The sequence below is a fragment of the Hypanus sabinus genome, chromosome 14 (genome assembly GCF_030144855.1).
Source record: "Hypanus sabinus isolate sHypSab1 chromosome 14, sHypSab1.hap1, whole genome shotgun sequence".
NCBI lineage: Eukaryota > Metazoa > Chordata > Chondrichthyes > Myliobatiformes > Dasyatidae > Hypanus > Hypanus sabinus.
This window is the reverse complement of record NC_082719.1, coordinates 107,909,256-107,936,257: the sequence shown is the minus strand read 5'-3', so window position 1 is coordinate 107,936,257 and position 27,002 is coordinate 107,909,256. Positions and strand designations below refer to the sequence as shown.

Sequence of the window (27,002 nt, the reverse complement as noted above, 5' to 3'; positions counted from 1 at the left end):
TTGTTGTATGCCCTTTCTTTTGCTTTTACAATAGCTTTGACTTCCTTTGTCAGCCACAGTTGTACTATTTTATTGTTTGAGTATTTCTTCATTTTTGGAATACACATGTTCTGCACCTCCTTCATTTTTCCCAGAATGCATGCCATTCCTGCTCTGCCGATATCCCTGTCAATTTACTATGGCCTTGAGTACCATATTTGCTCTCCTTTCTGATTCTGCATCCCTAATGATTTAAAACTCAGCCTGTTGACTGCAACTAAGTCCCATCACCTGCCTGCCTTTCCTGACAATCTCACGTTATCTTTACTTTTTTCATTTTTAAAATCTTTTTATTAATACATTATCTTCTACAGCTATAAAATGATACAAAACTTCAACAAGTTGATATGTATATACAATTAATAAAGCTGAGAAAAACTTATCAAAAAGAATAATGTATAATGAAAATTTTTTTTTTAAGTAAAAGAAGGAAAAAAGCGAACCCTAACTAAAAAAAAGAAATCCCACTAACTACTAGAGAAGGAAAAAGAAAAAAGAGAAAAAAAGAAAAAAGCCCATTAGGAATCAATTCCCGGAGCAAGACGTCTTACCATCATCTATACATATAAAGAAGAATGCCAATTCACATTTATATAAAATAAAATTGGAAGGAAGCCATATAAGATAATTAAAATTAAATGATAATATTTGGCAAAAGAGCCCCATGTTCTCTCAAAATCAAATTGAGGATCAAAAGTTCTACTTCTAATTTTTTCCAAACTAAGACATAGCATTACTTGAGAAAACCATTGAATTAATGTAGGGACAGAGGTATCTTTCCATTTCAATAAAATAGCCCTTCTTGCCAACAATGTAACAAATGCAATTACATATTGGTCTGAAGATGAAATATCCTGAATATGATGCAGACTATTCTAATTAGAACAGTCAGTCTATTAGGTTGTAAATTAATTTTCAGAGTTTTAGAAATTGTAGAAAATAAAGATTTCCAAAAAGATTTTAATGAAGAACATGACCAGAACATATGTGACAAAGTGGGTACTTCAGTTTTACACCTATCTCAATAATTGCCTATGTTAGGAAATATTTTGGATAGTCTCTTATTTGTTAAGTAACAATAGTGAACAATTTTAAATTGAATTAAACACTGATTGGCACACTTTGAGGAAGAATTGACCATTTTCAGAACTCACAACCAATCTTCATTAACAATGGTCATATTAAATTCTCTCTCCCAATCTTGTTTAATCTTTAGTGAGAGGTTATCTTTTTGTAGTAAAAATAAATTATAAATTCTACCAACGGAACCTCTTACTAAAGGAATCATATTCAAAATAGTATCCAACAAATCAGATTCTTGCATATATGGAAACTTAGATAAGCATTGTTGTAAAAAATGTCTAACCTGAAGATATTGTAGAAAATGTGTATGAGAGAGAGAATATTTGCTAATTAACTCTTCAAAAGTCATCAATCTTTACTTTTTTACCATCCGTCCTTTCCTGAGCCTCTTCACTCCGGTTCCCAACTCCTCCCCCCCCCCCCCCACCCCAAGTTAGTTTAAAACTTCCCGAACAGCTCGAACAAACCTGCCCACGAGAACATTGGTCCCCCTCATATTCAGGTGCAACCTATAACTTTTGAACAAGTCATACCTCTCCTAGGAGAAATCCTAATAATCCAAGAACCTGAAGCCCTGTCCCCTGCATCTGCTTCTCAGCCATGTATTTATCTGCCAGATTATCCTGTTTTTACCTCACTGGCGTGTGGCACAGGCAGCAATCCTAAAAATACTACCTGGGAGGTCTTGCTTCTGTATGTTTGTGTGTCAATAGCTGCAGCAGATTGTATTTATCTATTATTGTGACTTCGATGAAGATCAGATTATGAGTAATTAATGCAGGAAACCTGGTAATTGTAAAGGGGTCATATACTTTTTCTTGCAACTGTACATCTTTAATCATGTTGATATCTTTGCCCACACCTGATGATAGTGTTTACCATGTCATATGAACATATACAGAAGATGTGTTTATTTGTTGTGTCTGATATAATTTCTCCTGTCTCAGTGTGTAAGGGACCCATGTTAATTTAAAAATATCTTCTGCTTTTCACTTCAGAATATTTTATAGTTTGTTTACTGTACGTTGCTGGCTTTCTCTTGTATTCCAGTTGCCATCTCATCAGTACCTTTGACTGCTGTCTATGACCGATACTTTACACTGCCATCCCCTGATCAATTCTTTTCTTAGACTACTGTGCTCTGATCAATACCTTGCTTACACTGCAATCTCCTGGTCAATATCTTCCTTAGACTGCTGTCTGCAGATCACAACCTTCTTCAAGTTGCCGCCTGCCGATCATGGTCGTCCTTGGGAGGCTGCTGATGACCACCTTCCTCAGATTGCCATTGCCTTGGACTGCCATCTCCTGATCAGTAATTCCTTAGATTGCCATCTCCCGATCAATACTTCCTTAGACTGCCATCTCCCGATCAATACTTCCTTAGACTGCCATATCCCAATCAGTACATCCTTGGACTGCTGTGTCCCGATCAGTACTTCCTTAGACTGCTGTATCCCGATCAATACTTACTTGGACTGCCGTTTCCTGATCAGTACTTCTTTGGACTGCCGTATCTCGATCAGTACTTCCTTAGACCGCCGACTCCTGGTCAATACCATAGACTGCTGTCTCTTGATCAATATCTTCATTAGACTGCCATCTGCTGATCAATACCTTCCTCAGACTGCCCCCACTCCCGATCAATATCTTCTCTAGACTATCTGTCTTCGACTACTGTCTCCTGATCGGTATCTTCATTCAACTGCTCTTGATGGTGAACATCTTTCAGAAAAGAAAACCTCCCATCTTTGTCCAGCCTGGTCTGTGTCAGAATCCATACTCAGTTACCATCCTTTATCCTGGTGTATCAAGCCAATCAAATTGGCAGGCATGTAGAAATATGTGGGAAATGCCAGCATATCTAAGTGCTTTAATAAGGAAACCCAGAGTGGTTTTCAGTGGGAGGTTGAGGGGATGTTCAAAATCATGTAGAGTGTCAACAGAATAAAGAAAGACGAGCTGTGCTGGGTTTGTGCATGGAGAGCACCAGTGAGCTGAGGGAAACTGACACAATGCCTTCCACAAAGGGATTTGGATGGATACTTGATGAAAAAAGTACAGAACCATCCAGATAGTAGTAAATGAATTGCTCATTGGGAAAAGGCAGGTATTGCGTAACTGTGTTAAGCCACTTTGTAAAAGTTCTGTCATTCTAGAGATATGAATATACATCTCTGTAAACAAGATAAAATTTGCAGAGGCTGGAAATCTAGAGCAACACACACAAAATGCTGCAGGAACTCAGCAGGCCAGGCAGCATCTATGGAAAAAAGTACAGTCGATGTTTCAGACTGAAACCCTTCAGCAGGACTGGAGAAAAGAAGCCGAGGAGTAGATCTGAACATAGAATGTCATGCCACAGTTCAAAAAAGGATGTAGGCAAAGGGCAGCTAACTCTCGGCTAGTTAGTTTAACATCTGTAGTTGGGAAAATGATTGAAGCTATTATTAAAGAAGAAATAGCGAGACATCTGGAAAGAAATGGATCCATCAGGCAGACACAACAAGGATTCAGCAAAGGCAGGTCCTGTTTGACAAACTTACTGGAGTTCTTTGAGGATATAACGAGCGCAGTGGATAGAGTGGAACAGATGGATGTTATTTACTTGGATTTCCTGAAGGCGTTTGATGAGGTGCCACATAAAAGCCTTATCTATAAAATAAGGATGCATTGAGTTGGAGGTGATGTATTATGGGATGGATAGAAGATTGGTTAACTAATAGAAAGTAGAGAGTTGGGATACATGGGTGTTACTCTGGTTGGCAATCAGTAGTGAGCGGTGTTTTGCAGGGGTCAGTGCTGGGCCCACAACTGTTTGCAATATACATTAATGATCTGGAATAGGAGACTGAGTTAGTGTATCTAAGTTTGCTGATGATACTAAATTGAGTGGGAACGCAAATTGTGCAGAAGATATGGAAAGTCTGCAGAGAGATATAGATAGGTTAAGTGAGCAGGCAAGGGTCTGGCAGATGGAGTACAATGTTGGCTAATGTGCGGTCATCCATTTTGGAAGGAAAAATGAAAGAGCAGATTATTATTTAAATAGTAAAAGATTGTAACATCCTGTTGTGCTGAGGGACTTGGGAGTGAATGCTTTTGCATGAATCACAGAAAGTTGGTTTGCAGGTGCAACAGGCTATCAAGAAGGCAAATGGAATGTTGGCCTTCATTGCTAGAAAGATTGAATTTAAGAACAGGGAGGTTATGCTGCAATTGTACAGGGTACTGGTGAGGCCACACCTGGAGTACTGTGTGCAGTTCTGGTCTCCTTACTTGAGGAAGGATATACTGGCTTTGGAGGTGGTGCAGAGGAGGTTCACGAGTTTGATTCCTGAGATGAGGAAAGATAGAGTCGCCTGGGACTGTACTTGCTGGAACTCAGAAGAATGAGAGGAGATCTTATAGAAATGTATAAAATTATAAAAGGGGTAGATAAGATAGAGGCAGGAAAGTTGTTACCACTGGTAGCTGAGACTAGCAGTAGAGGACATAGCCTGAAGATTTGGTGGCAGAGATTTAGGACGAATATGAGGAGAAAGTGCTTTTCCCAGAGAGTGGTGAATCTGTGGAATTCTCTGCCCAAGGAAACAGTGGAGGCTACCTCAGTAAATATATTTAAGATGTTGGATAAATTTTTGCATAATAGGGGAATTAATAGTAACAGGGGTTATGGGGAAGAGGTAGGTGGGTGGAGATGAGTCCATGGCCAGATCATCCATGATCTTAATGAATGGCAGAGCTGGTTCGATGGGCCAGATGACCTACTCCTGGTCTTATCTCTTATGTTTTTATGTGATAGGTGAACGCAGCCTGCCAAAACAAGTGAGATTTCCCAGTGGCCACCCATTTTAATTCCACTTCCCATTCCCTTTCTGATATGTCTTTCCATGGTCTCCTCCATTTAAAGCCACACTTAGGTGGGAAGAACAACACCTTATATTCCGTTTGGGTAGCCTCCAACCTGATGACATGATCTTCTATTTCTCAAACTTCTGGTAGTGCCCCTCAACACCCCCCCCCCCCCCGCTACATTTCCCATCCCCTTTTCCTCGCCTTATCTCCTTGCCGACCCATCGCCTCCCTCTAGTGCTCATCCCCCCCTTTTCTTTCTTCCATAGCCTTCTGTCTCTTTCACCAATCAACTTCCCAGCTCTTTACTTTATCCCTCCCCTCCAAGTTCCACCTATCACCTTGTGTTTCTCTCTCCCCTCCCCTACCTTTTAAATCTATTCCTCAGCTTTTTTTTCCTCCAGTCTTGGCCAAAGTTTTTCAGCCCGAAACATCAACTATACTTTTTCCTGTCTGGGCTGCTGAGTTACTTCAGAATTTTGTATGTGTTACTATATATCTCTGCAGTTGCTTTAAGTTTGCTTTTCATAAAATCTTCCTGCAACATGTGTATTTCAAAGTTCAAAGTAAGTTTATTATCAGAGTACATATATGTCACCATATGGTACCCTGAGGTTTGTTTTCTTGTGGGCGTACTCAGTAAATCCAAGAAATGTAATAGAATCAATGAAAGACTGCACCCATCAGGATGGACAAACAACCAATTTGCAAAAGACAAGAAATGATGCAAATACAAACAAACAAATAAATAAATAAGCAATAAATATTGAGGACATGAGATGAAGAGTCCGTGAGAGTGAGTCCATTGGTTGTGAGAACATTTCAGCATTGAGGTGAGTGAAGTTGAGTTAAGTTACCTCTCTGGTTGAGGGGTAATAACTGTTCCTGAACTGTACTTGAAATGGTAGTATAGTTTGTGTTGGCTGGGGAAGTTCTTGATCTTTGTTTTGCAGTATACATCTCTGGATAAGAATCCCTGGGTAAACTGTCCTAACTCATTGCCCTCATTCTGATGGCTAAGCATATTGCTTGGAGCACTCTGTGTCTGGGAGCAGTGATTGGGGCTGTGCGATGATGCCAGAGCTCTGAACGATACTTGACCAGGTGTTCTGACTGGAATCCTGAAACAGGGCACCCTGTATTCCCAGTACGCTCTTTCTCTTGGGAATGTGCGATGACCTATTACATAGCTATTTGCTTACGGTTACTGTCTGCATGACTTCTTTTTCATTTCACATTGGGTGTTTGATGGTCTTTTTTATGGGTTATTTTATTGTTTTTTATGGGCATGGTGTGCTTTTTTATTCTCTGCACATCGGGTGCAAGACAGTTTTTTTCATATATATGGGTTTATTTTGGGTTTCATTGCTTTGTGGCTGCCTGTTAGGAGATGACTCGAAAGGTATAATGTATACATACTTTAGTAAATGTACTTTGAACTTTGATAGCTGGTCTGAACACTTGTTTTATTTATAGATGGTGTCTGAATATGTTATGTCCAATTTATGATAACTTTCACATAGAGTCATAAAACACAACAGTACAGAGAGAGGCCCTTCAACCCATGTAGTTCATACTGAACTATTAATCTGGATAGTCCCATAACACTCCATACATACCCCATCCACATACCCATCCAAATTTCTCTTGTGTTGAAATCAAACCCACATCCACCACTTCCACTGGCAACTTGTTCCACACTCTCACCACCCTCTGAGTGAAGGTGTTCTCCCTCAGGTTTCCCTTAAACATTTCACCGTTCACCCTTAACCCATGACCTCTATTTGTAGTCTCACCCAACTTTATTGGAAAAAGCCTTATTTCATTTACTCTATCTATACCCCTCATAATTTTGTATACCTCTATCACATTTCTCATCATTCTTCTACGCTCTAGGGAATAAAGTCCTAACGTATTCATCCTTTCCTTATAATTCCGGTCCACAAGTCCTGACAACATCCTTGTATATTTTCCCTGTACTCTTTCAATCTTATTTCTATATTTCTTGTAGGTAGATGACTGAATTACACATAATACTCCAAATTAGGCCTCACTAACTTCAACATAACATCCTAACTCTTGTACTCAATACTTTGATTTATGAAGGCCAATGTGCAAAAGCTTCCTATATGACCCTGTCTATCTGTGTCACCACTCTCAAGGATTTATGCATCTGTATTCCCAGATCCCTCAGTTCTGCTACACTCCTGAGTGCTCTACCACTTCCCTTGTAAGTACTATCCTGGTTGGTCCTCCCAATGTGCAACATCTTACACTTGGTCCACATTAATTTCTTGTAAAGACACTGCCCAGAAAAAAGCAATGGTAAACCACTTCTGAAGAAAAACTTGCCAAGAACAATCCACGTCATGGAAAACCATGATTGCCTACATCATAAAGGCACAGCACCTAATGAATGAATGTCTATTTTTAAAACTTCACATGTACTTGTGCATATTTTCCATGTCATCTTATAAATGTTAGCCTTGCTCTTAGTAAACCTGTGACAAGATTGTCTTGATTTTTTTTTTCAATGGTCCACTGTTCTGACTATGAACTGATTCTCTCAATTTTGATTTATACTTGTAGGAAGCAAAGAAATGGTGCGAGTGATGAGAAAGAAGGGAATTGAAAAGAATCCAAGCTTCCGGGCTGTGAAACATATCCCCTTTGAACAGTTTATCCAGTTAGTTGCACACGCTGGCCTGATGATCGGTAACAGTAGCTGTGGGGTGCGTGAGGCAGGTGCATTCGGCACACCTGTCATCAACCTGGGGACGCGTCAGACTGGACGGGAAACAGGTAAACTCTGGCACACATCTCACTGCACACACTTGCTGAATTGCTGAATATTTCTGCTAATTGAAGAGCTGTAAACCTGGGAAATGGAGAGGAAACCAATTGTGAGTAAGAAGCACCTCATCCCAAGTTCAAGGTTATTGTCATCTGACTGTACATATAGCATCAGAATCAGGTTTATTATCACTGGCATGTGTCATGAAATTTGTTAACTTAGCAATAGCAGTTCAATGCAATACATAATATAGAAGAAGAAGAAAAAAATAATAATAATTAAATAAGTAAATCAACTAATGTATACGTATATTGAATAGATTAAAAGTTGTCCAAAAACAGAAATAATATATATTTAAAAAGTGAGGTAGTGTTCAAGGATTCAATGTCCATTTAGGAATCAGATAGCAGAGGGGAAGAAACTGTTCCTGAATCACTGAGTGTGTGCCTTCAGGCTTCTGTACTTCCTACCTGTTGGTAACAGTGAGAAAAGGGCATGCCCTGGGTGCTGGAGGCCCATAATAATGGAAGCTGACTTTCTGAGACACCACTCCTTGAAGATGTCCTGGGTAACCATATATAACCATATAACAATTACAGCACAGAAGCAGGCCATCTCAGCCCTTCTAGTCCGTGCAGAATGCTTACTCTCACCTAGTCCCTCTGGCCTGCACTCAGCCCATAACCTTCCATTCTTTTCCTGTCCATATACCTATCCAATTTTATTTTAAATGACATTACTGAACCTGCCTCTACCACATCTACTGGAAGCTCGTTCCACACAGATATCACTCTCTGTGTAAAGAAATTCCCCCTCATGTTATGCATAAACTTTTGCCCCCAACTCTCAACTCATGTCCTCTTGTTTGAATCTCTCCTACTCTCAATGGACAAAGCCTATCCACGTCAACTCTATCTATCCCCCTCATAATTTTAAATACCTCTATCAACTCCCCCCTTAACCTTCTACGCTCCAAAGAATAAGGACCATCTGCCATTTCTTTGTCCCCAGTACTACCTCACCAGCATCATTTTCCAGTGATCCAATATCAACTCTCACCTCTCTTTTACTCTTTATATAACTGAGAGAACTTTTGGTACCCTGCTTTATAATGATTTGCTAGTTGCCCTCATATTTCATCTTTTCTCTCCTAGTTGCTTTTTGTTGGACTTTATAGCCTTCTGAATCATCCGACTTCTCACTCACTTTTGCTATCTTATATGCCCTTTCCTTGGCTTTTATGCAGTCCTTAAATTCCCTTGTCAGCCTTAAATTGCCTACCCCTGCCAAATGAGAACTTCTTCCTCTGTGGGACATATCTATCCTGTGCCTTGTCAACTATACCCAGAACTATAGCCATCTCTGCTTTCCATCATCCCTGCCTGTATCTGGGCTCTGGGTCAATCTGTACCTCTTGTCTTAGAGGCAGAAGGTGATTCCGACGGATAATCTTGAGAGGCCCATTCCCATTCTTTGGTTTCACCCGGAAAACTAGTATGTTTGGCATCTGTCTCTCCACTACATAGGGCTTAGCTTGTTTCCCTTAACTTACACAATTCAATATCCTTCTCCTTAGTGAATACCAAAGAAAAGAAATTTTTCAAAATCTCCCCCATCTCTTTCAGCTCCATACATAGCTGTCCACTCTGATTCTCTAAGGGACCAATTTTATCCTTCACTATCCTTTTGCTATTAATATAACTGTAGAAACCCTTTGGATTTATTTTCACCTTACTTGCCAAAGCAACCTCGTATCTTCTTTTAGCTTTTCTAATTTCTTTCTTAAGATTCTTCTTACATTCTTTATTTTCCTTGAGCACCTCATTTTCTCCTTGCTGTCTATATTTATTGTAGATATCTCTCTTTTTCCCAACCAAGTTTCCAATATCCCTTGAAAACAATGGCTCCCTCAAACTTTTAACCTTTCCTTTCAACCTAAGACAGACATACTTTATTGATCCCAAGGGAACCCTAACAGAAACATGAAGATTCTGTACCTTCAAAATATCACCTTTTATCCATTTCTCTATTACATCTTTCCCATAAAACAAATTGTCCCAATCCACTCCTTCTAAATCCTTTTGCATCTCCTCACAGTTAGCCTTTCTCCAATCAAAAATCTCAACCCTGGGTCCAGTCCTATCCTTCTCCGTAATTATATTGAAACTAATGGCATTGTGATCACTGGACCCGAAGTGCTCCCCAACACATACCTCCATCACCTGACCTATTTCGTTCCCTAACAGAAGATCCAACACTGCCCCTTTTCTAGTCGGTACCTCTATGTATTGCTGCAAGAAACTATCCTGCACACATTTTACAAACTCCATACCATCCATCCCTTTTACAGAATGGGCTTCCCAGTCTATGTGTGGAAAATTAAAATCTCCCACAATAACCACCCTGTGCTTACTACAAATATCTGCTATTTCTTTGCAAATTTGCTCCTCCAATTCTTGCTGCCCATTAGATGGTCTATAATACACCCCTATAAGTGTTACTACACCTTTCCCATTCCTCAATTTCACCCAAATAGTCTCCCTAGACGAGCCCTCTAATCTATCCTGCCAGAGCACCGCTGTAATATTTTCTCTGACAAGCAACGCAACACCTCCCCCTCTTGTCCCTCCGATTCTATCACACCTGAAGCAACGAAATCCAGGAATATTTAGTTGCCAATCACACACCTCCTGCAACCATGTTTTGCTAATAGCTACAACATCATATTTCCAGGTATCAATCCATGCTCTAAGCTCATCCACCTGTCTTACAATGCTCCTAGCATTAAAATAGATGCATTTAAGAAATTCTCCACCTCTTCCTCTCTGTTTATCTCTAACAGTACAAAGAACTTTACTGTCTTCTTTTTCTTCCTTCTCACATACATCTGTTCCTACACTCTGGTTCCCCTCCCCCCTCGTATCTAGTTTAAATCCAGTAGCCTAGTACCCAAGATGGAGCCGACTATATTTAGAACCCTCTGCAGCCTCTTTCGGTCCTGTGCAGTAGCCCCTCCATACCAGACAGTGATGCAGCCTGTCAGAACGCTCTCCACGGTATATCTATAGAAATTTTTGAGTGTATTTGTTGACATACCAAATCTCTTCAAATTGCTAATCAAGTATAGTCATTGTATATATGCAACCAAATGAAACTATGTTCATCCAGACTGTGGTATACACAACAAACATACAGCACACATCGTTCCTAAACCAAAATATTGCCATGAAATATAATTCAAAATGTATGTAGTGCGTGGCACAGGTAAGCAATAAATGTCATAAATTTTTAGGGGAGGGAGACCCCAGTTATCCTCTTGGTTTTTATCATCCTCTGTGGGGTCTTGTGATCCGATGGCTTGCAGCTTCCATACCACACAAAGATGCACCAGACTTGGCACTCCCACTGGCACTCATGGAGACTAGGGGCAGGGTGCCTTTCATACCTCAATCTCCTCAGAAAGTGTAGATACCGCTGTGCCTATAGGAGCTTGTAGGTTTTTCCCACGGCAGCCTGGGTTTCCTCTGGGTGCTCGGGTTTCCTCCGCAAGTCCAAAGATGTGCTGTTTGGTAGGTTTATTGGGCACTGTAAGTTCTCCTGTGATTCGGCTACAGTTAAATTGGGGAATTACTGGACGGTCCGTGTCAATGGGGCAGAAGAGTCATTTCCGTGCTGTGTCTCAATAAATAAACTAGCAGAATAATAAGAACAACAATAAATAAATATAGTGTAAAAAGAGAGCAAAAATAGAAAAATTATATAGTGAGGTTTAGTGGGTTCACTGTCCATTCAGAAATCTGATGGCGGAGGGGAAGAAGCTGTTCCTGAAACATTGAGATTGTGTCTTCAGGCTTCTGTACCACCTCCTTGATGGTAGCAATGAGAAGAGGGCATGTCTTGGTGATGGGGGTTCTTAATGACGGATGTTGCCTTTTCAAGGCATTACCGTTTGAAGATGGCCTTGATGCTGGTTGGGATAGTGCCCATGATGGAATTTACAACTGCAGATTAAAGGCCTCAGTTTAAATCCAACACCGCTGGTTGGGGTGAGGTTTACATCCATAACCTTAAGGTCAAACTACAAATCCCATTTCCAGAAAAGTTGGGATATTTTCCAAAATGCAATAAAAACAAAAATCTGTGATATGTTAATTCACGTGAACCCTTATTTAACTGACAAAAGTATAAAGAAAAGATTTTCAATAGTTTTACTGACCAACTTAATTGTATTTTGTAAACATACACAAATTTAGAATTTGATGGCTACAACACACTCAACAAAAGTTGGGACAGAGTTAAAATAAGATTGAAAAGTGCACAGAATATTCAAGTAACACTGGTTTGGAAGACTCCTCATTAAGCAGCCATCAAGCTATTTTGCCCACAGAACTGCTGTCCACTGGATGTTTCTTATTTTTCACACCATTCTCTGTAAACTCTAGAGATTGTTGTGCATGAAAGTCCCAGCAGATGAACAGTTTCTGAGATACTCAGATCATTATGTCTGGCACCAGTCTTTCAATGGTCAAAGCCACTTAGATCACATTTCTTTCCCATTCTGACATTTGCTCTGAACAATGGAACATCTGGACCATGTTTGCATGCTTTTATGCATTGAGTTGATGCCATATGATAGGGTGATTAAGTATTTGTTTTAACGAGCTGGTGTACCTAATAAAGTGGCCACTGAATGGACGTTTGTATAAATAATTTTCAATTATAAGAATTAAAGAATTATATTGAAAACCTACAGATTAAAGTACAAATATGGAATAAAATGGCAGCAAAAACAGAAATATCAGCATATATTTACCCCCCCCACTCTACCCTATCCCACTCACCTCACTCCTCCCACATCTCCCCTACCCCTTCCTCCTACCCCCCCACCCTCTGCCCCTTCCCCTCCCCACTCCCCCTGCCCACCCATTGCCATTGAGAAACTGAACAAACAAGCAACAACAAGACTGAAGTATAAGTTTCAGAAATGTTGAATTCCCGCTTACCCCCTCCCCTTTAAGAAAGTATAGATCACTCTGTGATTGCATGGTTCAGAAAATAGAAAGAATTTATTTTATCAGAGGGTGGTGAATCTTTGGAATTCTTTGCTAAATCATTGAGAATATTTAAAGCAGAGGTTAACAGGTGCCAAAGTTTACAGGGAGAAGGCAGGAGAGAGGGATAATAAATCAGCCATGGTGGAATGGCAGAGCAGACTCAATTGGCTAAGTAGCCAAATTCTGCTCCTACGTCTTATAATCTTATCGTTCACCCTTCTTTCTCCAGTAAGCACAACTTTCACGCAGCACAGGGAAAGGTGAGGCAATTCAGCTCAAAGGGGCCTGGGTAATTGGAGGGTTATACTCATAGGGTGGACGAATAGCAGGGGGATTTGGATCAATCGGTAATCTGCACTGTTTCTAGGCCATAAAATAAAATAATTTTTTTCTACTTTGAATACATTTTTACCCCCTGTTCCTTTACGGCTTTAGGTGAAAATGTTCTACATGTTCGGAATGCTGACAGTCAGAACAAAATACTTCATGCTCTGCAGCTCCAGTTTGGGAAGTTGTACCCATGGTATGCTGATAGTTTTACTTTGCAACGCGACAGTATGGCCTGAACGTGTAGAACAATGCCAAGGAATGGTGGTTCCACTGCTATGTGAGTGGGGCCATTGGGCACATCTGCTTTACAATGCATTCAACCAATATCAGTGGCTGCTCAAATTGTCATGAGTTGACTGAATAAATTCCTCATCATCTCTGGGTGTTCCTCTGTTCTGAGGCTGTGACCTCTGATCCTAGACTCTCCCACTATAGGAAACATCCTCTCCACATCCACTCCATCTAGGCATTTCAACATTTGATAGTTTTCAATGAGATCCACCCTCATTCTTCTAAAGTAGCGGAGGGCCAATCGAGAAGGCCTCAAAGCCCTCCGCTACTTTCTTCACAATAGACCTCACTAGTTCCCCAACACCACCACACTCCTCCGGTTGGCAGAACTGGTACTCACACTTAATAACTTCTCTTTTGGCTCTTCCCACTTTCTTCAGACTAAGGGTGTAGCTATGGGCACTCGCATGGGCTCCAGCTATGCCTGCCTCTTCGTGGGTTATATGGAACAGTCAATGCTCCAAATCTATACTGGTACTGCTCCCCAACTTTTCCTTCGCTATATTGACGACTACATTGATGCTGCTTCCTACACCCATGCTGAGGTCGTCAATTTCATTGACTTTGCCTCTAACTTTCACCCAGCCCTCAAATACACTTGGTCCATCTCGGACATTTCTCTCCCCTTTCTCGGTCTCCATCTCTGGAGACAGACTGCCCACTGACATCTTCTGTAAGCCCACTAACTCCCATAACTACCTTCATTATACCTCTTTTCACCCTGCCAAATGTAAAAATGCTATTCCCTATTCCCAGTTCCTCCGTCTCCGCCGCATCTGCTTCCAGGATGAGGCTTTCCATTCCAGGACATCTCAAACATCTTCTTTCTTTAAGAATTGTGGTTTCCCTTCTGCCGTCATCAATGATGCCCTCATCCGCATCTCCTCCATTTCCTGCACTTTGGCCCTCACCCCATCCTCCCGTCACCACAACAGGGACCGTGTTCCCCTTGTCCTCACCTACCGCCCCACCAGCCTCCGTTATTATCCTCTGCAACTTCCACCACCTTCAAAAGGACCCTGCCACTAAGCACATCTTTCCCTCTCTACCCCTCTCCGCTTTTCGCAGGGATCATTCCCTCCGACAAATCCCCAGATCCAGTTGGTCTGCATCCTAGGGTACTAAAGGAGGTAGCCCTGGAAATTGCAGATGCATTGGTAATCATTTTCCAATGTTCCTTAGATTCAGGATCAGTTCCTGAGGATTGGAGAATGGCTAATGTTATCCCACTTTTTAAGAAAGGAGGGAGGGAGGAAACAATCGATCTGTCAGCCTGACATCGGTGGTGGGGAAGATGCTAGAGTCCATTATAAAAGATGAAATAGTGGCATATCTAGATAGCAGTGATAGGATTGGGCCGAGCCAGCATGGATTTACCAAGGGTAAATCATGCTTGATTAATCTGTTGGAGTTTTTCGAGGATGTAACCAGGAAGTTAGACGGGGGAGATCCAGTGGATGTAGTGTACGTCGATTTTCAGAAGGCATTTGATAAGGTCCCACATAGGAGATTGGTGGGTAAAATCAAAGCTCATGGCATTGGGGGGGGGAAGACATTGACATGGATAGAAAACTGGTTGGCAGATAGAAAGCAAAGGGTAACGGTGAATGAGTGTTTCTCGGAATGGCAGGTGGTGACTAGTGGGGTGCCACAGGGCTCGGAATTGGGACCACAGCTGTTTACGATTTATGTCAACGATTTAGATGAAGGCATTGAGAATAACATCAGCAAATTTGCTGATGATACTAAGCTGGGTGGCAGTGTGACGTGATGAGGATGTTAGGAGAATTCAGGGTGACTTGGATAGGCTGAGTGAGTGGGCAGATACTTGGCAGATGACGTTTAATGTGTGAGGTTATCCACTTTGGGAGTAAGAACAGGAAGGCAGATTATTATCTGAACGGTGTAGAGTTAGGTAAGGGAGAAATACAAAGAGATCCAGGAGTCCTTGTTCATCAGTCACTGAAGGTGAATGAGCAAGTGCAGCAGGCAGTGAAGAAGGCTAATGGAATGTTGGCCTTTATTACAAAGGGAATTGAGTACAAGAGCAAGGAAATCCTCTTGCATTTGTACAGAGCCCTAGTGAGACCACACCTGGAGTATTGTGTACAGTTTTGGTCTCCAGGGTTAAGGAAGGACATCCTGGCTGTAGAGGAAGTGCAGTGTAGAATCATGAGGTTAATTCCTGGGATGTTTGGACTGACTTACGCAGAGAGGTTAGAGAGACTGGGCTTGTACACACTGCAATTAAGGAGATTGAGAGGGGATCTGATTGCAACATATAAGATTATTAAGGGATTGGACAAGATAGAGGCAGGAAATATGTTCCAGATGCTGGGAGAGTCCAGTACCAGAGGGCATGGTTTGAGAATAAGGGGTAGGTCATTTAGGACATTTAAGGAAAAACTTCTTCTCCCAGAGAGTTGTAGGGGTCTGGAATGCACTGCCTCGGAAGGTAGTGGAGGCCAATTCTCTGGATGCTTTCAAGAAGGAGCTAGATAGGTATCTTATGGATAGGGGAATCAAGGGATATGGGGACAAGGCAGGAACCGGGTATTGATAGTAGATGATCAGCCATGATCTCAAAATGGCGGTGCAGGCCCTTCAGCTATATATGACCCTGGTCAGACCCCACTTGGAGTACCATGCTCAGTTCTGGTCACCTCACTACAGGAAGGATGAGGAAACCATAGAAAGGGTGCAGAGGAGATTTACAAGGATGTTCAACACGTACAAACAAACTGCATGAACTCAGCAGGTTGGGCAGCATTCGTTGAAATGAGCAGTCAACGTTTCGGGCCGAGACCCTTCGTCAGGACTTAAGAAGGAGGGGGCCGAATGGTCTACCTCTGCACCTGTTGTCTATTGTGACTGCCTGGTCCACACGTCCCTCCCCACAGATCTCCCACCAGGTCTCCCACCTGGTACTTATCCCTGCAAGCATAAATGCTACACCTGTCCCTACATCTCCTCTCTTACCACCATTCAGGGCCCCAAACAGTCCTTCCAGGTGAGGCAACGCTTCACTTGTGAGTCTGTTGGGGTGATCTGTTGCATCCAGTGCTCCCGGTGCAGCCTCCTCTACATCGGCAAGACCCGACGCAGATTGGGGGACTGCTTCATCAAGCATCTCCACTCCGTCCACCACAACAGACAGGATCTCCCATTTGTCATCCACTTCAACTCTGCTTCACATTCCCATTTGGATAAGTCCATACATGGCCTCCTCTACAGCCATGATGAGGCCAAACTCAGGTTGGAGGAGCAACACCTAATTTACCATCTGGGCAGTCTCCAGCCCCTTGGTATGAACATCGAATTCTCCAACTTCTGGTAATTCCCTCCCTCTCCCTTCCCTCATCCCACTTTCACTCTGCCTCCTCTTCTAGCTACCTATCACTCCTCTCATGATTCTGCCCTCTTCTACTACCCATAGTGCTTTCCCCTTACATTCCTTCTTCACCTCCTGCCTATCCCCTTCCTGCTTCCCCTCCCCCACCTCTTGATCTTTCCTGATTGGTTATTCACCTGGCATCTTCCACCCTCCCCCCACCTACTTTATAGAGTCCCTGCCCCCCCCTTCTTAAGTCCTGACAAAGGGTCTCGGCCCAAAACGTTGACTGCTCATTTCAATGGATGCTGCCCAACCTGTTGAGTTCATGCAGTTTGTTTGTACGTGTTGAACATCCTTGTAAATCTCCTCTGCACCCTTTCTATGGTTTCCTCATCCTTCCTGTAGTGAGGTGACCAGAACTGAGCACGGTACTCCAAGTGGGGTCTGACCAGGGTCATATATAGCTGCAGCATTACCTGTTGGCTCCTAAATTCAATTCCATGATTGATGAAGGCCAGTACACCATATGCCTTCTTACCCACAGTGTCAACCTGTGCAGCTACTTTCAGCGTCCTATGGACTCGGACCCCAAGATTCCTCCTCAAAAAATTCAATCAGGCTCGAAAGGCATGACCTGCCCTTGACAAAGCCATACTGAATATTCCTAATCATATTATACCTCTCCAAATATTCATAAATCCTGTATCTCAGGATCTTCTCCATCAACTTACCAACCACTGAAGTAAGACTCACTGGTCTATAATTTCCTGGGCTATCTCTACTCTCTTTCTTATAAGGGAACAACATCCACAACCCTCCAATCCTCCAGAACCTCTCCCGTCCCCAATGATGCAAAGATCATTGCCAGAGGTTCAGCAATCTCCTCCCTAGCCTGGGGTACACCTCATCTGGTCCTGGCAACTTATCCAACTTGATGCTTTCCAAAAGCTCCAGCACATCCTCTTTCTAAATGTCTACATGCTGAAGCTTTTCAGTCTGCTGCAAGTCAACACTACAATCACCAAGATCCTTTTCCATAGTGAATACTGAAGTAAGTATTCATTAAGTACCTGTACTATTTCCTCCGGTTTCATACACAATTTCCCACTGTCACACTTGATAGGTCCTATTCTTTTCATGAACATCCTTTGAATCCTCTCCAATGTCAGCACATTCTTTCTTTGATAATGGACTTATTTTATCATGTGCTTCTAAGTATACTGAAACCACATCAACTCTAAAATCTTCCCAACCACTGAGGTCAGACTAACTGACCCGTAATTTCCTTTTTACTGCCCCTACCGTTCTTGAAGAGTAGAGCGACATTACAATTTTCTAGAAACATGCCAGAATCTAGTGATTCTTGAAAGATCATTAGTAACGCCTCCGCAATCTCTTCATCTACCTCTTTCAGAACCCCCAGGTGTAGTCCACCTAGTCCAGGTGACCTGTCTACCTTCAGACCTTTCAGCTTCCCAAATACCTTCACCCTAGGAAAAGCAACTCCACTCACTTCTACCCGGCACTAGAACTTTTGGCAACAGCTAGTGTCTTTCACAGTGAAGATCGACACAAAGTACTTATTTAGTTAATCTACCATTTCCTTATCCCTCATTGCTACCTCTCCAGCATCATAGAAACATAGAAAATAGGTGCAGGAGTAGGCCATTCGGCCCTTTGAGCCTGCACCACCATTCAGTATGATCATGGCTGATCATCCAACTCAGAACCCTGTACCTGCTTTCTCTCCATACCCCCTAATCCCTTTAGCCACAAGGGCCATATCTAACTTCCTCTTAAATATAGCCAATGAACCGGCCTCAACTGTTTCCTGTGGCAGGGAATTCCACAGATTCACCACTCTCTGTGTGAAGAAGTTTTTCCTCATCTCGGTCCTAAAAGGCTTCCCCTTTATCCTTAAACTGTGACCCCTCGTTCTGGACTTCCCCAACATTGGAAACAATCTTCCTGCATCTAGCCTGTCCAATCCAGGTAGTATAAATCATTCTCTGGCAGTCCAATATCTGTACTCAACTCTCTCTTACTGTTTAAATATCTGAAACACCTTCTGCTATCCACTTTGATATTATTGGTTAGCTTACCTTCACATTTCATCCTTTCACTCCTTATGGCTTTTTTACTTCCTTCTGTTGGTCTAAAGGCTCCCAATCCTCCAACTTCCCACTAACCTTTGCTTTATTATATCCCTCTCTTTTGCTTTTATGTTGGGTTTGGCAGGTTGTGCCATCCTGCCTTTTAGAAAACTAGTTCTTTGGGATGTTTGTATCAACTGCCTTCCATATTCCTCCTAGAAATTCCAGGCATTGCTGCTCAGATGTCATCCCTATTAGTGTTGCCTTCCAATCACTTTTGGCCAACTCCTCTGGCTTGCCTCTGTAGTTCCCTTTACCCCAGTGTAATACTGATACATTTGGTTTTAACTTGTTCCTCTCGAATTGCAGGGTGAATTCTGTCTTCTTATGATTACTGCCTCCTAAGGGTTCTTTACCATAAGCTCACTAATGAAATCCAGTTCATTACACCACACCTAATCCAGAATAGCTGCTCCCTCGTGGGCTCAACCACAAGTTACACTAAAAAGCCACCTTGTAGGCATTCTACAAGTTTCCTTTCTTGGGATCCAGCATCAACCTGATATTCCCAATCTACCTGCATTTTGAAGTCCCCCATGACTATTGCAGCAATGACCTTTTGACATACTTATTCTATTTCCTGTTGTAATTTGCAGCCCACATAAGACCATAAGACATAGAAGCAGAATTAGGCTTTCAGCCCATTGAGTCTGCTCCACCATTGCATCATGGCTGATCTCTGATCCCACTCAGCTCAATACACCTGCCTTCTCACCATATCCTTTAATGCCCTGACCAATCAGGAAAATATCAACTTCCTCTTTAAATATACCCATGGACTTGGCCTCCACTGAAGTCTGTGGCAGAGCATTCGACAGATTTACTACTCTCTGGCTAGAACAATTCCTCCTTACATCCATTCTAAAAGGGTGCCCCTCAATTTTGAGTTCTGGATACCCCCAGCATAGGAAACATCTTCTCCATATCCACCCTATCTAGTCCTTTCAACATTTGGTAGGTTTCAATGAGATCCCCCCACATTCTTCTAAATTCCAGTGAGTACAGGCCCAGAGCTCCCAAGCAGTCCCCATATGTTAACCCCTTCATTCCCAGAATCATCCTCATGAACCTCTTCTGGACTCTTTCCAATGACAACACATCATTTCTGAGATATGGGGCCGAAAACTGCTGACAATACTCCAAGTGTGCCCTGACTAGAGTCTTATAAAGCCTCCACATTATCTCCTTGTTTTTATATTCTATTCCCCTTGAAATAAATAAAACATTGCATTTGCTTTCTTTACCGTAGATTTATAAATTAACCTTCTGGGAGTCTTGCATGAGGATTCCTAAATCTCACTGCACACTGATATTTGAACCTTCTCCCCGACAGTTTCTGCCCTTACCTCCTGAAGGGTCCAAGGGAACACTTTGTCAGGCCCTGGGGATTTATCCACCCTGATTTGCCTCAGTGTAGCAAATAACACCTCATTGCCTCATAGACTCTGTATCCATTTCTTGAGTCAATACAGATGCAAAGAATTAATTTACAATCCCCCCCCCCCCCCCCCCCATCCATATGTTGATCCACGCCATGAGCTTATCCAACTTTCCTATTCTACTTCTGGTATTGAAATATATACAATTCAAGCTTCTCATTCCTGACTTTGTCTGACATTCTACCAGCATCTGCCTCCACAACCTCTCCACTAACTGTTCCTGCACTCTGATTCTCATCCCCCTGTAACTCTAGGTTAAACTCCACCATGCAGCGTTAACAAACCTTACCTTTATGATATTAGTCCCACTCCAGTTCAGGTGCAAACCATAACACACACAAACTGCTGGAGGAACTCTGCAGGCCAGGCAGTATCTATGGAAAAAGTGCAGTCAATGTTTCGGGCTGAGACCCTTCATTAGGACATGACATGTGCCCTGTGGACAATACTCCAACAAGAGTTGGTGTCTCTCTTGGCCCAAAACGTTGACTGTACTTTTTTCCATAGATGCTACCTGGCCTGCTGAGTTCCTCCAGCATTTAGTGTGTGTTGCTTGGATTTCCAGCATCTGCAGATTCTCTCTTGTTTGTGTCTTCTGCAGGTGTCCCCCCTTCCCTGGATGAGAGCCCATTGATTCTAAAATCTTATGTCCTCCCTCCTACATCAACTCCTCAGCTGCGTGTTAATCTGTATAATCTTCCTAGTCCTGGCCTTACTAGCACGTTGCACTAATGTAGGAGGTCTTGACCTTTAACTAACACCTAATTCCCTGAACTCTCAATGCAGAACCTCGTCACTTGTCCTGACCATATCTTTGGTACCTATGCAGACCATGACTTCTGGCTGTTTACCATCCCACTTAAGAATACTGAGCATTTGATCCAAGATATCCCATGCCCTGGCACTTGGGAGTCAACATGCCATCCAAAAATCTTCTCACCCACTGAACCTCCTGTCCATTCTCCTAATTAACAAATCACCACAGCTTGCTTCTTTCTTTCCCCCTTTTCCTTCTGAGTCACAGAGGCAGATTCAGTGCCAAAGACCCAACTACTGTTGCTTTTCTCTGTTCAATCATCCCCCCCATCTCCCCCCGACAGTATCCACAGTGGTACAGCATACCTGTTGTTGAGAGGGGTAGCCACTGGCTGCTTAACCCTTTTCCCCTTCTGACTGGTACTCCTCGGATTCAGGTGTAACCTGTCTGTTTTGTACAGGTCACACCTTCTGCAGAAGAGATCCCAGTGATCCAGAAATCTGAAGCCCTGCCCACTGCACCAGTTCCTCAGCCCCGTATTCATCTGCTAAATCATTCTGTTCTCACTGGCATGTGGCGCATCAGTGGTCTAGAGATTGCTACCCTGGAGGTTCTGTTTTTCATCTTTCTACCTATGTCCTTAAGTTCTCTCCTTAGGGCTGATGCCAATATGTACCGCTCACCGTGCCTCTTTAGAATGCTGTGGACCCAATCCAAGATGGCCCTGACCCTGGCATCTGGGAGGCAAGATGCCAACTGGGTGTTTTGATTACATTCACAGAACCTACTCTAACTATGAAATGCCCTATCACTACTGCAGCCCTCTTCTCCCCATCCCTTCTGAGCCACAGTGCAGAGACCTGATCACTGCGGCGTCCTCCAATACGTTCTTTCCCCAGGAGTATCCAAAGCGGTATATTTATTACTGACAGAATGGGCACAGGGCTACTCTGCAATGGCTGCCCATTTCCTTTTCTTCTGCTGACAGTCACCCATCCAGCAACTTAGGAGTGCCTACCTCCCTGTAACTCCTATTATCTCCTCGGTTTCCCGTTTGAGCTGCAGCTCTGGCTGTTTAACACATTCTCTGAGGAGCTGCAGATCGGTACATCTGCTTATTAGGAGGTTGGAATTCCCACATTTCTCACAAAAACGCAGCACAGCTCCTGGAGCCATCCGCACTGCTCTAAATATGCACTAATGGACAAAGAATAAAGGGTGAAGAAGAAACTTACTCACCCAAGCCTATTCTTGTGAAGGCATCCCGAACTCCAACACTGATCTACTTACACAATCACTCCTCTACTTGCCCTGCTTTATTTTTATTTGCCCTTGCTGACGAAACACAATTTGTTTGGTCTGCCAGAAAAATGGCAAAAGCCTGCAATTGCTTCTTCTTAAAACTTTTAAAATTCTATTTCAAGTTCGAAAATATATGGTGATGGAAATGCAGTCCCACGGATATTGAAATTCCTGAAGACAATAGATGTAACTGAGCCTCTGCAGAAGAAGTTTTGTTTCCCACCGGTGAAGGAGTGTGGCTCGCAGGATATCGACCACATTCTGGAAATACAGAGTGCCTTAGCTGTGGACTTGGGTGGAACAAACCTGCGAGTGGCTATTATCAGTATGAAGGTAATGATCCTTTCCTCAGATTAGCACAATCTCTGAGTCCCTTGTCCATTTGTCTGTGTTGTTCTCACGAAATACATCACCAATATGCCACTTTAATACAGAAAAGCACGGCACAGATTTAAATACAGCATGGTAGCATAATGCTTTACGGTGCCAGTGATTGCAGCTCCATTCCTGCTGCTGCCTGTAAGGAGTTTGTACATTTTCCCTGTGACCGCAGGATTCCTGTGGGGGTGACACTCGTGGACTGCCCCAGCACATTCTCAGACCATGTTGGCCATTTACATAAATGATGCATTTCACTGTATGTTTTGGTGTATGTGACTAATAAATCTAATCTTTATCATCTTTAATCAAAAATAAATATGCAATACTCAAAAGATTTAAGATGAACTGATAAAAAGGCTGGTTAAAAAGCTGTTCTAAAATAGGAGCATAATGAGCAGCATCTTACAGGCATTCCTGAATGTGTTTCTGTGGTTGGGGGTTTGAGGGTCTTACAGGGGATTCCTGAATATGTTTCTGTGGTTGGGGGTTTGAGGATCTTACAGGGGATTCATGAATGTGTTTCTGTGGTTGGGGGTTTGAGGGTCTTACAGAGGATTACTGAATGTGTTTCTGTGGTTGGGGGTTTGAGGGTCTTACAGGGGATTCATGAATGTGTTTCTGTGGTTGGGGGTTTGAGGGTCTTACAGAGGATTACTGAATGTGTTTCTGTGGTTGGGGGTTTGAGGGTCTTACAGAGGATTCCTGAATGGGTTTCTGTGGTTGGGGGTTTGACGGTCTTACAGGGGATTCCTGAATGTGTTTCTGTGGTTGGGGGTTTGAGGGTCTTACAGAGGATTCCTGAATTTGTTTCTGTGGTTGGGGGTTTGAGGGTCTTACAGGGGATTCCTGAATGTGTTTCTGTGGTTGGGGGTTTGAGGGTCTTACAGAGGATTACTGAATGTGTTTCTGTGGTTGGGGGTTTGACGGTCTTACAGGGGATTCCTGAATGGGTTTCTGTGGTTGGGGGTTCGAGGGTCTTACAGGCATTCCTGAATGTGTTTCTGTGGTTGGGGGTTTGAGGGTCTTACAGAGGATTCCTGAATGGGTTTCTGTGGTTGGGGGTTTGAGGGTCTTACAGGGGATTACTGAATGTCTTTCTGTGGTTGGGGGTTTGAGGGTCTTACAGGCATTCCTGAATGTGTTTCTGTGGTTAGGGGTTTGAGGGTCTTACAGAGGATTCCTGAATGTGTTTCTGTGGTTGGGGGTTTGAGGGTCTTACAGGGGATTCATGAATGTGTTTCTGTGGTTGGGGGGTTTGAGGGTCTTACAGGGGATTCCTGAATGTGTTTCTGTGGTTGGGGGTTTGAGGGTCTTACAGGGGATTCCTGAATGCGTTTCTGTGGTTGGGGGTTTGAGGGTCTTACAGGGGATTCCTGAATGTGTTTCTGTGGTTGGGGGGTTTGAGGGTCTTACAGGGGGTTCCTGAATGTGTTTCTGTTGTTGGAGGTTTGAGGGTTTTACAGGGGGTTCCTGAGTGTGTTTCTGTGGTTGGAGGTTTGAGGATCTTACAGGGGGTTCCTGAATGTCTTTCTGTGGCTGGGGGCTTGAGCAGGGTTTTACAGGGAATACCTGAGTGTGTTTCTTTGGTTGTGGGGCTTGAAGAGGGTCCTGCATGGGATTCCGGAATGTGACTGGTTGGCTGTTGAGGGAAGGCTGCAATTGATGATAACTGCACAAGGAGAGCTAGGAAACCTGAAAGTTAAGTCATAAGGATGAAAAATCAGGGAATTAAAGCTAAAATATCAGAAAAATCATAATAATTGTTGAGTGGGAATAGGTACAGGGCATAGCCTTGCCATGGAAGGTTGGATGAGCTGAAAGCTACATAGAATTGGTTGTTTGTGCTACCAAACAGTTTCCCTAACGCAGGTGCAGATACATTTCAGGTCTGGGTGCTACTTCATTGATTTTACTTGAGATATGTTGACTCTTGCTCTGTGTGCTGCAACTGAGATATTACAATTTCTGATTTAAGTTTGATTGTTTGCAAACCTTACAGGGCGAAATCATAAAAAAATATATTCGATCCAATCCCAAAGCTTACAATGAAAGAATGGAGTTGATTCTGAAGATGTGCACAGAGGCTGCAGCAGAGTCAGTGAATCTGAACTGCAGAATACTTGGAGTTGGTAAGTTGAAAACTTCAGGGCTGTAGGGAGTCTTCATTTGGTGACTGCTGTTGGAGCTGTCTGCTTTGGTGAAGTTACGCAGTTGTATTATCCTATTAATTGACAGTGCAAATTTTCTGTGTAATTTATCAATTTCTAAACCAGTGTGTCTGACATATACTGTTACCACGATAAGCTCTCAATAATATTGATCATTTTACCACAGAGAGAATCTGTATTTACTGACAAACACCTTGATTGGCTTAGTTCACAAGTATGTGAATTTACAAAACTGAATACCTCTGTGCAAATCTACGAGATGTTCTTGACCCTAGTCAAGAAGAGTAAAGGTCTCCTTTGGCCAGGTATTTCTCTTAAACCTGATGTAATCTTCATGTTTTTGATACGGGGTATCCACTTTCCTGATGTGGCTGGTCTCCACAGAGCGGTCACTGCCTGTGCTCCTAAAATCCTCTATTTTTAGACCATAAGACATAGGAGCAGAATTTTGCCTTCTGTCCCATTGGAGTCTGCTCTGCCATTCAATCTTGGCCGATACTTTTTTTTTCCCCTCCTCAACCTCAGTTCTGGGCCTTCACCCCATAATCTTTGATGCCGTGTCCAATCAAGAACCTATCAATATCTGCTTTAAATACACCCAACAACCTGGCCTCCACAGCTACATGTGGCAACAAATTCCACAAATTCACCACCCTTTGGCTAAAGAAATTTCTGTGCTTTGCTATTTTGAAAGGGTGCCGCTCTATCCTGAGGCTGTGTCCTGTCCTAGACTCTTCAACCCTGGGAAACATCCTTTCCATATCTACTCTGTCTAGGACTTCCAACATTCGAAAGATTTTAATGAGATCCCCCCTCTCATCCTTCTGAATTCCACTGAGTACAGACCCAGATCCATCAAATGTTCCCTGTATGATAATCCTTTCATTCCTGGAAACATCCTTGTGAACCTCTTCTGGACCATCTCCAATGCCAGCACATCTTTTGTAAGATGAGAGGCCCAAAACTGTTCACAATACTCAAGGTGAGGCCTCACCAATGCCTTATAAAGCCTCAGAATTACACCCCTGCCCTTATATTCTGGACCTCTTGAAATGAATGCTGACAGGGCATTTCCCTTCCTCACCACTGACACAACCTGCAAGTTAACCGTTAGATGTTCTGCACAAGGACTCCCAAGTCCTTTGCATCTCAGATTGTTGTATTTTCTCCCCATTTAGAAAATAGTCTGCACATTTATTTCCACCACTAAAGTGCATGACCATACATTTTCCAACATTGTATTTCATTTCCCACTTTCTTGTCCATCTCCTGATTCGTCCAAGTCCTTCTGCAGCCTACCTAGTTCCTCAATGCTACCTGTCCCTCCATCAATCTTTGTATGGTCTGAAAACCTGGCAACAAAGCCACCTATTCCATCATCTAAATCATAAGACAAAGGAGCAGAATTCGGCCATTGGGCCCATTGAGTCTGCTCCGCCATTTTATCATGAGCTGATCCATTCTCCCATTTAGTCCCTCTCCCCTGCCTTCTCACCATAACCTTTGATGCCCTGGCTACTCAGATACCTATTAATCTTTGCCTTAAATACACCCAATTACTTGACTTCCACTGCCACCCGTGGCAACAAATTCCACAGATTCACCACCCTTTGGCTAATAAAAATTCTTTGTATCTCTGTTCTGAATGGGTGCCCTTCAATCCTTAAGTCATGCCCTCTCATACTAGACTCCCTCACAATGGGAAACAACTTTGCCATTTCTTTGCCCATTCTCCCAATCTATCCAAGTCTCTCTGCAGACTCTCTGTTTCCTCAGCACTACCGGCCCCTCCACCTATCTTTGTATCATCAGCAAACTTCGCATCAAAGCCATCTATTCCATAATCCAAATCGTTGATATACAATGTAAAAAGAAGCGGCCCCAACACGGACCTCTGTGGAACACCACTGGTAACTGGCAGCCAAGCAGAATGGGATCCCTTTATTCCCACTTTCTGTTTCCTGCCAATCAGCCAACACTCTATCCACATATGTAACTTTCCCGTAATTCCATGCGCTCTTA

At 42.8% G+C, this 27,002-nt stretch overlaps 1 protein-coding gene across 4 annotated transcripts in view; it reads left to right on the top strand.

The window, feature by feature from the left end:
• Positions 1-27,002, top strand: part of gne (glucosamine (UDP-N-acetyl)-2-epimerase/N-acetylmannosamine kinase) — a 162,886-nt gene that overhangs the window by 102,011 nt on the left and 33,873 nt on the right. For all 4 annotated transcript variants that reach the window (XM_059989782.1, XM_059989783.1, XM_059989784.1 and 1 more), the window contains exons 5-8: positions 7,567-7,779; positions 13,261-13,348; positions 22,554-22,764; positions 24,812-24,941. In XM_059989782.1, the coding sequence (XP_059845765.1) occupies positions 7,567-7,779; positions 13,261-13,348; positions 22,554-22,764; positions 24,812-24,941 (642 nt within the window). The remainder of the gene's footprint in view (positions 1-7,566; positions 7,780-13,260; positions 13,349-22,553; positions 22,765-24,811; positions 24,942-27,002) is intronic.